The sequence below is a fragment of the Remersonia thermophila genome, chromosome 4, assembly GCF_042764415.1.
Source record: "Remersonia thermophila strain ATCC 22073 chromosome 4, whole genome shotgun sequence".
Taxonomy (NCBI): Eukaryota; Fungi; Ascomycota; class Sordariomycetes; order Sordariales; family Chaetomiaceae; genus Remersonia; species Remersonia thermophila.
Genome location: NC_092220.1, coordinates 364,596 through 377,560, shown reverse-complemented (window position 1 = coordinate 377,560; position 12,965 = coordinate 364,596). Strand labels below are relative to the sequence as shown.

Genomic DNA, 12,965 nt, shown 5'->3' with positions numbered 1-12,965 from the left:
TTTCTCGGGCCGTATTCTTAGTTACCGTCTACCTTACGGCGGTACCTTGTTAGGGCACGGAACGGAGGAACAAAAGAGAGCGAGGGCTTGCGTTGGGGTTCGGTGAGTGTGTTTGCGCCAGTTTCCCGCCTTGCTCGCCCGCCCTCTTATCACCGCCGCCTAAGAAACATGGAATGCCACTCTCCCAAACCTCGAGGGCTTGGTTCGCTGGCTTGGGGGTGGGGGCTTCCATTCGTCTTGCGAAACGCCAAGGACGTGTAAGTGACCGGAGGGTTCCATCTGGTAGGTGTGCGTAAAAGTGAGGGGAATGGATGAATGGATGGATGGATGGATGGATGGTGACCTTGGAGAGACTGCAGCGGCGGCGGTGGCGGCGGGTGGTACGCACCAGCGGGCTCGTTCTTGGGCCGGGCTAGGCGATTGGGGCGCAGCCGGCCCGGCAGAGACAAAGAATCAGGCGGAAGAAAAGAAAAGGTCAAGTTTCGAGCCTAACAGGACGACGCTGGGAGGGTAGGCAGGTGGGTGGGAGAGGCCGGTCTGTTTCTCGCTGTTGATACGCCGATACGTTTGCGACGGTGCTGCGAAAGAAGAGGGGGTTTGGCATGGGCCTGATCCGAGACGATCTGATTGTTAGCACGGAAGCTGTCTTGTCTTTCTTGCGCCCTCGACGTGTCGGGGGTATGGCTGCCTCAGGTACGGAGAGAGAGGCGTGGTTGTCTGATCCAGATCCTGTCCCTGTTCTACATAGCTGTTGACCCCATGTCAGCTTTTCTCTCCCTACCTGCTACCTACCTAGACAGGATGTCTCTCTCAGCACGGCGTCTCATGATTGTTGTCTGAGGTGGGCGCCCATCGCGGTGTCAAAGAGAAAACACCCTCTCAACTTTTACGCCGAGCCGACCGGTGAGCCCGCCGGCAACCCACACAGAGAGGGGTTTGCGACGTTGTCACCATCACCAGCTGGAACGGGTCTGGAACCAACCCCCCCCCCCCCCCCACACACACACCCAAAGAAAAAAAAACAGGCCAGGACGGTTCGGCCTCTCAGATCCGTATCGCAAGGAAGCCTACACGTCCGTGGTTGTATGTTTCTATGAATGGCACACAGGGTGAGAACTACGCAAGCGCCGTAGCACGGGCCTTGGATGCTGAGCAATGACGTGCGCTTCGCGGCAGGAATGCGAGGCAAGGCAGGCGGAGGGTATCCGCGGTGCGCCGAAAGTACCTACCTACCTAGGTAGTCAAGGCGTTGTGGACAGGCAAGGGGCCATTCTTGCGCAGCATAGACGTGAGCCCTTCGGATGTTGCGAGCCAGCCCTTCATCATCACCTAGCTATTCTGAAGGAACCGGCCCGGCCTGTGCGTGGTGTGTGTATACACAGTATGTGTGTGGCCACCCGGCGGCGATGCAAGATACATCCATCCTCCCTTCTGCTGGGTCCGTTGTGCTACGCAGGTCGCAGGTAGACGAGGTCTCGCCTAGCCGGTGGGGAGAGCCACATCGCGGTGCGGCGAGTTGCGGGGGATGCGACGTTGGGATGACGCCCCCCCCCCCCCCCCCCCCCCCCCCCCTTACACGCAGCAGGGCGCAGCATGCATCACGGCAGGGCACGGGAATGGTGCGGAGGGCCGGGCTGCCTTGTTGGGGCGGCCGCACCGGGTTCACGTTATCTCTTGAGACCCATCCCAGCTCGCGGGGACTCTCTGTAGGCGGTGAGAGCGAGCCTGGCGCCGAATGTATGGTCGTTTGCTCAACGCCGGGAGGAGGGACGGAGAGGCGCGTACACAGTAGACCTGGAACATGCCTTGAATGGCCCGGGCAAGGACGGAAGCCGCTCGGACGTTGCACAAACAAAAGACACGCCTACGGCGCCAGCGATGGCGAAGATGGTGTCAGTGTCCCCCTCTCTGGTCTCGATGCTTGGCTGAGGCCCATTACCTAAGATTTCTGGGGTTGGGTCGGACCACCTCATGTGGGAAGTCTGGTCTGGCACATGAAGGACGGCGGCCTTCCTCTTCCCATCCCCGCCGCTGCGGGCGGCAGAAGCGAAAGCCTGAAGCCTGACCACTCTCACCGAACATGCCACACACCCTATTTCCCGATCAAGAACAACTCCGCCTTATGGTTGCCTCTCGGATGCCTCTACAAACAGCAAACGGGGCGAACGCCTTGCCGAAAAAAAAAAAAAAAAAGCCTTTCGCCGCCGAGGCACAGGCCCGGCCCCAACGCGCGCGCCTTGGGATTTGCGCGGGAAGAGGTGGTGGTGTGGCATCACGTCAGCGTTTTCCGCCATGCAACATCACCCCCTTTTTTGTTCCCCCCTCTGAGGCGGCGCCCTTGGTCCCCAGCCAACCCCAGGAAATCTCCCGGGAGGGAAGCCAACCAGACCCCTGGTCTGGAAATCGTGGGGGGAGGCATTAGGCTAGCGGAAAGTCTGGGGTTAAGGTGCCGCTAATGTCGATCGATAGCGGCAGGTCTGGGGGAGATGAAGCAGCGTTCGCGCCGAGGTCAGCTGGCATATCCCACGCCCAAAAATTCGTCTCGGGAATGGACATTGGGTGCCGAAAGGGAGCTGAGCTGGACAGGACGGCTAACTACCGTATGACATTTGGACAGCGTGTTCCTGGCGGTCTGCGGCCGAGCACTCCTCGAATCCTCCCCCCAACCCCCCACCTCCCTTCCACCCCACAACAACAACAACAACACCCTCCGGAATAACATTTCGACGCACGCGGCAGCCCATCAATGGCCGCGTATCGCGCTACAACACCCCAAGGTCAAGCAGCACAACACGGCACAAAGGGGGGGGCGAGTGGTACCAACGCCATGTTTGCACCATGCGATTCGCTCCCCTTCACCGCAAGTTTAGGAGACAAATGTTTATTCCAACCCCCCCCCCCCCCTCCCTCCGCCCTCCCCGCGAAACGGGGTTCTGAGCAAAATCGAGAATTGGGCTCACGGTGACGGGCAGGACTGTGTGTACATACACCATGTACCGTCGGGGTCGCCGGCGCACTCCCCCCTCCCCACCATTCTGTCTCTGGAGGTGTACGGCCGGGGGCAGAGCCAATGAGGTTCTCGGGCTGGCCGGTCTGGGCTCTGACTGGACGGGAGCCCCGAGACGATCGTGATCGTTCATGTTTGCCTTTTTTTTCCCCGTTGCCTCACGGGCGCTTTTGTTGTCCAAGCGAAGGCCCTTCTCGCCGGGGACAAGTGCAGATACGAGCAAGGGATCGTGCATGCGACCCGGCCTCGGGTAAAACGGCCGGACCCCAAGCGGGCTGTGTACGCGGCAGAGAGACAGAGAGGCAGAGAGAGATAGAGAGATGGAGAGATAGAGAGAGACAGAGATAGAGAGAGAGACAGAGAGAGAAAGAGAGAGAGAGGCACCAGCGGCAGCCCGGCCGGCGGGGGATTCAAGCCCCGTTCATCCATACCACAGTACAACGGTAGGCATCCTCCTCTCATCTCTCGTGTATAGCACTTGTAATTACCTCTGTGTACGTGCTGCGTACAGCGAGCGGCTTTCCCCCAGGTTTCAGCCCTGGTGCAACGGATCAATCCCCGCCTTTGCCCCGCAATTCGAGGCTGCAACCAACCGACCGGCAGGAGAAACTCCTGATGATGACGCCACGGGGGTCTGTGTCAGATTTATTCCAGCGTGGTGTTTGTTGTCGCGGCGGCGGTGGCGGCGGCGGCGGCGGGGGACAGGCTCGAGTGGAATGCATGACCCCCCGGGCTCATCTCCAGTGCTTCTTCTTTTTTTTGGCCTCGCTTGACCTGTGCCGTGTGTCGGCGACCGGTATACTATTCTTGGATTTTTCCTTTCTTTGGTTGCTGGGTAGTTAGCCGGATTTGGCTGCAACCGAACAATCTTCAGATAAACTGTGCCGTCCAGCGCGGGCGTCCTGTTCTGTCTGGTTTGGGTTGGTTGCCCCGCTGCGGGGGAGGAAAGTCAATCAACACCCCCACGCCCCACTCTTTTAGCATGATGGAAACCGTACTGCTAAGCTTGCCCCTAACCCTGGTTTGCGAGCATCCGCCTCTAGAACCCTGAACCCGACCCTGATCTGAACGCTTTTCTGGTTCCGCGTCACCCCATCACGCACCATCGCTCATCAGGCACGCCGGCGCCGAGGAAACAGAGGGGGGGGGGGGGGACTCACCGCGAAAAGCGCCACTCGTTGACGTCTCGGAGGGTTGAGGTGTGTGTTGGCTTCAAGGAGGCTGGGAGGGGGTCAACGCCAAGCTCATCCGAGTCCGAGCGGATGCCGTCTCGACGCTGGTTCTGCGTGAATCCTGATCGGCATGCGGGGGACGGCTGCAGCAGCGGCATCGCAGCGACGGCCAGCCCTCCGGACCGTTTCGTCATGGCCTCTGCGTATAACTACGTACGATAATATTCTGCCGTCACGGCAGCCCCCGGGGGGGGGGGGGGGGAGGTTCGTTTCGAATGCTACCGGGTGAAGACGGACGTGAAGAATTCCGGGCCAGCTCCTCTCCTCGTGATGCAGGCTTGCCAGCCGTCCCAGAACTAAGCATTCTACGGAAACCAATGCCCGTCGAGATCCCGAGGGCGAAAAGCAGGGCCCGGCTGTCGATTGCGTGGCCCGCCGGCCGAACCGCAGGGCCGCTCTCGAGAACCTGGAAAGCCCTGTTTCCGGTGTCCACGGACCGCGTTGCGGCGTTGGGTGCCCGCGCGTTCCCCCCGTCCACGGCGCAGGGCTTCGACAAGGCAAACGCATTGATCTCGTTCTTCGCATAGTTAGTTACTCTACATACGAGGGGCGTCTGGGTTTGGGTTTGCACCGTCGCCTCATGGCCCCGGCTCCGGGTCCTCGCCTCGAGCGCTAGCGCGGGCCCAACCCCCGGACTTGGTGCTCCGTGTCCGCTCTCGCTAACCACCTGCGAGGTCCGGCTGCGGGGTGGTCCGGGGCGGGACGTTGATGTGTCGGTCGGCTGGTTCCGAACATCCCCCCACGTCTTGAGATAGCGGGATCCGGACCGACAACGAGGTGGTGTCGAGGCGCTCCATCTTGTCCCCTCCCCGATATACTGCGTACGCGAATATTCGAGCATGATGCAGCCATGTCCTGTACAGGCACCAGCCCGCCCGCTATCACAACGTCGAGTCGGGAAGACCATTGGCATCTGGTCGGCCGAGATAATCATCGGGGAACGAAGGGCGGGGGGGAAAGATGCTTCATCTTTTCCCCTATCAGTGCAGGATTGGCCCACTCTCTCTCCATGGGACATCGATCGGTGCGCGTCAGTGTTTGGTGTTGATTGCCTGATTGCCCCTCCTTCTTCCCGGGAACCGCGCGTCCTGATAACCACGACCGCAGTACGGGGTCATGCCGCCATCCCAGGAGCCGCGGTTTAGGCTATAGCTATCGCATGCTGTGTGTTAATATCGTCTAGCGGTTCTCTGTCAGCGACGACAAGACGGCAGGCCTGGGTCCTCCCTCCCTCCTCTCCCGCCATCGGTGGGGGGTTGCTTGCAAGAGGGAAAGTTGGTTATCAAAGTGCCTCCCATCAGGTGTCTGCCGCGTCGTTGAGACCCGGTTGATTCTGCTTTCTGGGGAGCCGCTCGTGCCAGGCTGCCGAGCATCCGACGTCGTGCGCCTAGCGAGCCTTGCAGATGTCGCTCTCGTCCCCCGGTCCAACATCTCTTCGCTCCCCACGACAACCAACAAGTGGGTGACCTTCTTGGACCGCGTGGGGAAGAAGATTGGCCAGGGCTCGCGGTTCAACCGCAGCCGAGCCGCGATCCGCGATCCGGCACGCATGTTGCTGACCGAGGGGGCTCCCGCCCAGACCATCTCGCCATTTCCAATACAGCATCTTCACCTGCCTGGCCTCGTTTCTCTCTCTCTTCGCCGCGGCATTGACGTCGAGATGGGGGATTGGGTTTGCCACTGTTGCTTCCAGCTTTGTCTCTGGCTTCATCCTGCGGCGAGACGGGAAACACGGAGCCTTTCGATTCAATCTCCGGCTTACGGCATGGATGTTGAGCATCTCCCTCTTCATTGCAGGCGGGATCCAAACCCGCCATTTGCCACGATTTCGACACCATCGCCATGCTCATCGGACATGCTCAGAATCCGGCCTCGGTTGGCAAGCTCGTATTGCGTGTTTGCCGGTGTCTGGGAGACGGCGAAGGACTGCAGAAGCGGTACCAAGCGCATGTAAGTGCTTCAAGCTCGGGGCTTCTCCTTCTGTAAGGGCCAGACACCCAAAGAGAACGTAGAGTGGTTTGTCATCCTACGCGCCAGGAGGGGAGGGGGCTCGTAAAGTCCAACCGTGGTGTGAACTGAACGCGGCCCATGCGAACCATCGAGGGGCCGATGTCGCCCACGGCTTGCTTCCCACGCCCTACAGCGCACACCTGCTCGGCTGCTCGTAGCCAACCGGGCCTTGATGTTGATGGCCAATCTAACCCGCAGAGGCCTTCATCTATCCTGCAGCGCAGCTTGCCGTCTCCTACACTCAGAGCACACCCCCTCCGCGGCAAACCCTCGGTCGATTCGATCAGCATCGTCCCTGTTCATCATTTCTCAGCACCGCCTGACAACCCATCAGCGGGCATAGCTACGCCGGTATGGGCAAACGATTGGTAATGGTTTGACGTGCAATACCGGATTCCAGCAGCCGTCGAGCACGCCGTCGATCACGCCGTCGATCACGCCGTTGCGCACCATCATGGCCCTGCTCGAGAGCCTTCACCCCCACCCTATTTGCGGCTCGTGTGGAATCTGGTCCTCATCTATCCTCTTGGTCCCGTCCCTTTCCACAGAACGTTACCGCTCTCGTTTCGAGCGTCAAGCGTCAGGCGGCGCGTATGTAGATTTTGAACTGCGCAGCGCTGTCGGAACCTGCCTCCACCGCACGGCACGGTGCTCTCGCCATCTTCGGCCCCTCCAATATCGGCCCGCATAGGCGAGGTCGGCTTCCCACCGCCGCTTTGGACGACATGCATACACCGGTCGGCGTACCCACGCCTGGCTCCCACCCCTACCCCGTTCCTGCTCCGCGCTTTGCTCTCTCCCCATCCCATGCCGCGCCTCCTCTCCGTCTCGGACATTCCAAGGCGGGGGGTGGCGGGGCGGGGCGGATGGGACCGTCCTCTCACGCCGATGCCTTTCCCGCGGCGGAGGGCATGTATAATAACCATCGCGGAGGACGCTCCGACAACCGGGCTTTCGCTGCCCCCCCCCCTGGCTACTACGCCAGGTCGGGGAGAACAACTTCAACGTTGCTTCGCGGAGGTACGTTCCTTGGCCCCGGGCCGCCGTTGTAACCCGAGGAGCAGGTAGCTCCCCTGGCGACGGGATTGTGGCATGATTCCAACCCAGCCCGCCGGGTTGCTAACAAGGGGCTCGTACGTCGCTTAACCATGAACGACCTTCTCGCCGGTCAAGGACCGGGGGACGCTGGCTGGGGCCGGCGAAGGGAAACCGCCCCCCCCCCCCCCCCCCCCCGGGCAAGAGCGGGAACAGCGCGGGAGCGAGCGGGAACGGCGGATACATGACAGGGCCCTATCCCTGATACGGGCCGCCACCGCTCTCCAAGGATCTCCAATTCGACGAGCGACGTGGGTTCAAGGGGCAGGGAACTATGGATGAAGGTTGTCGGTTAAGGATGTCGCAACATCAATAGGTGGTCCAAAGCAAGCAGCGTGGACGGGTATGCTCTTTACGATGCCTCTCCCCCCTTGTTGCCCGTGCGGCCTGTTGGCTGTTCTGACCCTTGGCGGCGGCGTGGAATCTCGGCCCGAGCGATAGGTAGCAGCCCGTCCTGCAGCCTGGCCGTGCGTTGGCTACAGTGACAACGTTGTACCGTGGTAATTCTTGCGGGCGTTGGCGTGCACGACCCTAGTTGTCACCTATTCACGCGTTCCCCTGGCCGCCGCAGGACCTACGGAAGGCCCCTCTAGCCTGGTTGGCGATCAAGGGGCCCTTTGCAGGGTCTTGTTCTTGGATATCACTTGTAACTATGTTGACAACAGGGATGATGACGATCCAGTTTCCGAGGGGGAGCATCGAAGGATCGTCATGCCGTTTATGGCTCGTTTGTTGGCATCCTTGCGTTGTGCGGCCGGCGCAGGGCGTGTGTCAAGAAGGCTGAGGTGTGCTCGGATTTCCATCCCGGCCTGGCTCTTCTTCTCCCCCCTCCCTCCGACGAATCGCCCTTCCACGCTCGCTATGGCCCTGGGACATGACGCCCTTTTCATGGCGATCAACCGCCAGAGCTTCTGCCTTGTCGCATAGCCCTGTGCGATAGGAGGCCCTCCCTGCCTTTAAGAAAGGAAGTCCGGCATCAGCCAGGCGGCTTGGAGAGAAGCCGGGTTGGGCGGTCGACCCAGAAACCGCCGTACCATGGTGTGCGTCGGCTCCCCCCACCGACGCTCTTGTGCTACCACCACAATATTTGGCGGTCATATCATCACATTTTCACCTCGAGATCCTTTTGTATCCGCCGATGCGCGTGCCGTGGCCTCGATGTTACGTGTTGTTGTCGCCTCCTTCCACGTCCACTTTGCCGGCCACCCATGGATAGCCCTTAGACACCTGGGATATCGGGGGTTGATGCAAGGAGACGACGTCGTGAAACCAACGAATCGCAGCCGGGTCGGTCATCCAAGCTTACGGACCAGGTGCGAGCCCACCTGCGTTCCGCGGTGGTTGCGACAACCTGGGTGAGACGGCAGGACTGCGACTGCACCCAACAGATGATCGTGACGCGTCGGAGACGAGAGGGGCTTGGAGAGGATGCCGACATCCTAGAAACGACATCAAGACGCCGTCGCGGATACAACAGTTAGGTGGCTAGGTACCTTTCTCAAGGGGGGGGGGGGGAAGGATCGCACAGTACGTCGGTGCAAAAGACGAGAAGATGGACGATGGCCATCCATGACGGCAGCCTAGGGGTCCTCCCATCCAAGGACCTTGTTTCCTATCGTCCTTATGGGCCACCGGCTGGACCAAGACCTTGTTGATACATGGCAAAGCTTCCCAGAGTCACCGGCCTCGCTCTGGCTCTTCCTGGAATCCAACCCCCAGGTCTTCTGGCCGCTACGCTTCCGGTGCGGTCTTGGCTCGGTGGAGGTTCATGTATAGCGTCAGACTGGCGTTCATGAAACCGTGAGATTTCAACCTGGAGGAGGTCCTTCTGCGTTGGGTCCATCACATACTACACGTTTCTATGCCGAACGTGGATGTGGTGTCAAGGCATACACGATGGTCTACAAGGCTTCCCGCAAGAACTGGGTGAGATGGTTATTGGGCCTCTTTGATCAACGTTCCAACCCTTGATCGGACGAGGAGGTCAAGAAGATGGCGACTACTCGAGGTTATTAGTCTATACCAAGATCCCCACGTCCATTTCATTTCCTATGAGAAGCGGACTGCTGCCGCTGCTAGTCTTTTCCCCACGGCCGCTTAGGATATCGCCGTCCTATTTATACACACACACACACACAAAAAAAAAAAAAAACAAAAAAAAAGAAAGAAAGAACATCAGCAACAGATCCCCGGTCCATGAGCCGGTCGCGCGGCCTTCTACGCTCCGGACCCTCGGTACTCCCTACGCGGCCGCCACGACCTCTTCATGTCTCAACCACGCTTGCGCTCCGGCGAGGACGATGCCCGTCTCCCGTTCCCTCTTGGACGTGCGCCTCTACGGCTACCAGCGCGCGTGCCAGCAACGCTGTATTCTCAACCCTTCTTTTTCTTTTTTGTTTTTTTCTTTCGGTTTCATTCTTTTGTCAAGAACATTCTATCGGGCCAGACCGTCTTAGCCGCGTCCCACGATGGACGCGTCCCAGCGCTGGCAGGATCAAGCGACGCGTCAGGAATGATAGCAGCGAAGACGGTGAGACCCACGGGCTGGAGCAGAGCCGGCGTCAGGGAAGCTCGGAACGGCCGACGCGTCGCCTTGGGAGTTTCTCAAGAGGAATGATCGAGGCCAACATAACGACAAACGTTCGTCGAGGAGACCGGATAGGTCTCTGGAGCGTGGCACCACCGCCGAGGAAGATTCACCCACAAAGACAGCCAACCCCATGGTTTTTTTTTTTTTTCTAGCCGTAGCCCTTCCTCTTTTTCTTTTCTTTTCTTTTTTTTTTTTTTTTTTTTCCTTTCCTATTGACTGATGCTGTCGAAACCGCCGATGCAAGTTCCCTCCCTCCCCTCCCTCCCTCCCCTCCTCCCCCCTTTTTCTTTTTCGAGTTAATGTTTGTACTCCAACCTCCCGTCCCCAATGAGCCCCCAAAACTCCTTGATCAGCTCCCGTTGGCCGCCGCTGGCCCCCCGGACCGCCATGTAGACGCGCGAGTCGATCTCGGTATCCCACTGGCCCGGGTTCCCGCCCACCATCATGCCGCCGGCCTCGTTGAGGATGCACCAGCCGGCGGCCACGTCCCAGGCGTAGCAGCCGCCTTCCCAGTACAGGTCGAGCTGACCCGCGGCGCAGGCGCAAATGTTGAGCGCGGCGCTGCCGAGCGAGCGCAGGCCGCCCGTCATGCCGCCGCCCAGCTCGCGCGACGCGGCCAGGCGGCGAAAGGTGCGCGCCTTGAGCTCAAAGTTGTCGCCGTCGCGCTGGCTGCCCCACTCGATGGACACGAGCGAGGTGCTCAGGTCGCCGAGCCGCGGGGCCTTGTCGCCGGCGCCGCCGCCCAGGAGCGGCAGGCGCTGCTTGTCGCCGCGCCCGCGGCCGGCGGGGAGCGAGGCGTTGCGCTGCACGAAGCTGCCCTTGCCCTTGACGCCCGTGAACAGCAGGTCCTGGAAGGGGTTGTAGACGACGCCGACGGCGGGGACGCGGTCGACGACCAGGCCGAGGGAGACGCAGGCGTTGGGGAAGGCGTGGACAAAGTTTTGGGTGCCGTCGATGGGGTCGACGACGAAGGTGGGGGCGTCCGAGATGCGCGTGACGCCGGGCTTGTACGTCTCTTCGCCCACAAAGTCAAAGTCGGGGTAGGCGGCGCGGAGGCGGGACGAGACGAGGCGCTCGACGGCCTGGTCGGTTTCGGTGACGATGTCGACGGCTGGGAGGAAGCGGGCGAACCGCGTTAGCCGGCCTGGGAGAACACGGACGTCCCGGAGGGGGTAGGGGAGGGGGAAGCACCGTTGAGCTTTGTGTCGGTCGAGATGCCCGAGAGGTTGGCGGCGAGGATCATGCGCCCCGCCTCGAAGGCGACCGACACGAGCGTGTCGTGGACTGCTTGGAGGTCGAGGGCCATGGTGTCTTGGCGAGGGGGCGAAAACGAAGCTTGGGAGGGGGGAGAAGAGGGTTGAGGTTGTGAGAGTTCCAACCCGGGTTGTTGGAAGGGGACCGGCGCCGAGCCAAGTCGCTAGGTTTGAGGTCGGTTTCGGGGATGGTCGCGGGGCGCTGGTTTACCCCAACGTCAGCGGGTCCCGTCCGTCGCATGGCCGTCAACCCCACCCACCGCATGCCCACCGCATGCCCACCGCATGCCGCCCTCGTGGGACGCTGAATGGCCCCGGCACGGTCTACACAGTAGGTACGCTCTTATTAGTGCAGCCACCAGTTCGCGTACGGGAATTACACCTACATAGGTACTTTGTCAACCATTCGTTGCACAGCCTAGCACAGAATACATACAATGGACCCGGCGGCGGTTTCACAAGAAGAGTAAAAAACGGGGCATGAATTCCCCGTCATGATGGAAGCAAGAATCCCACGGCGAGTTGGTTAGGTTGGTGCGGTGATACCTTGCCTACATATTGTACCATACCTACAAATACAGCCCGCCGCCCGCCGCCGCCGCCGCCGCCGCCGCCGCCGTGGATTTCCAGACAGAGCCAACCAAAACTCCATTTCCGCCTCCGACCCGCCGCCATGCCCAAAGCCCAAGACAAGAAGAACAAAAACAGATCTCAAAGAAGCCCTTTTCCTCTTTTTTTTTTTTTTTTCCCCAAGCTCACATCTCCTCCCGGAACGCAGTCTTCCTCTCCTCCTCCCCTCTCGCCTTGCGCCCCCCCAACGAGGCATCCTGATCGGCCATCGGCCTTGGGCTGACCCCGCGCAGGCTGATGTTGCTCGGCTCGGCGGCGTCGTCGTCAAACGGGTTCCCCTGCCTCGCCGCGGCTCCCGGCGTCGCCGGCCCGGGCGACCGACCGGGAATGCGCCCTCGCTGCTCCTCGGCGCCACCCGCCGTCGCCGCCGTCGCCGCCGCCGCCGCTGCCGCCGTCGTCCCGGCGCCGGCCGTGCTCGGCTCGGCCGGACCGGGCAGGTTCATCGCATAGCCGTCGCCCTGCGGGACGTACGGCGACGAGGCTGCGGCGCCGGGGCTGCCGGGCGGGGCGAGGCCGAGCTCGCGCTCCTCGTCGTAGGGGTTGTAGCCGCCGACGCGCGAGTCCCAGGGGTCGTCGTCGAGATGGTCAAAGCCCCGGGCGCCGGCGCCGGCGCCGGCGCCGGGGTGGGTGCCCGCGTAGCCCGCGTAGCCCGCGTTGTACGAGGTGCCCTCGTAGGCGCCGGCGGCGGTGCGGGGGTTGCGAAGGCGCGAGGTGCGGAAGCGGTCGCTGAGCCAGCCGACGATGCCGCCCGGGGCGGGGCGCGGGCCCGAGTAGGAGGGAGACGAGGAGCCGAGGAAGGGGAGGTAGGAGGACCAGGGCGGAGGGGGCAGCTGGGGGGGAAGGCAGATGTGTTAGCGTCTGATTGTTTGTCCGTCTGGGATTTGGGACGAGAAAAAGGGCGCAGATAAACAAAAGAGACGAGACTCACGCCTAGCCGCGAGGCCCGGATGCGGGTAAACAGGATGTACCCGCCGGCGGCGGCGAGGAGCGCCAGGACCAGCGCGAGCACGACAGCGCCGGCCGTGTTCATGGTGGGCGGTTGTGCGGGAGATGGTCTCTCTCTCTCTCTCTCTCTCTCTCTCTCTCTCTCTCTCTCTCTCTCTCTCTCTCTCTCTCTCTCTCTCCCTCTCTCTCTCTCTCTCTCAGTC

General features: G+C 61.3%; 2 protein-coding genes across 2 annotated transcripts; both read right to left on the bottom strand.

The window, feature by feature from the left end:
- Positions 1 to 10,230: 10,230 nt before the first annotated feature.
- On the bottom strand, positions 10,231 to 11,240 carry VTJ83DRAFT_4222 (uncharacterized protein; the record flags this gene model as incomplete). The annotated part of the gene is made up of 2 exons (XM_071010688.1): positions 10,231 to 11,045; positions 11,126 to 11,240. The coding sequence occupies 2 exons, from the start codon at positions 11,238 to 11,240 to the stop codon at positions 10,231 to 10,233; spliced, it is 930 nt and encodes a 309-aa protein (XP_070865672.1).
- Positions 11,241 to 11,942: 702 nt separating this feature from the next.
- On the bottom strand, positions 11,943 to 12,847 carry VTJ83DRAFT_4221 (uncharacterized protein; the record flags this gene model as incomplete). The annotated part of the gene is made up of 2 exons (XM_071010687.1): positions 11,943 to 12,647; positions 12,746 to 12,847. 2 exons carry the CDS (start codon positions 12,845 to 12,847, stop codon positions 11,943 to 11,945), a joined length of 807 nt encoding a protein of 268 aa, XP_070865671.1.
- Positions 12,848 to 12,965: the final 118 nt, after the last annotated feature.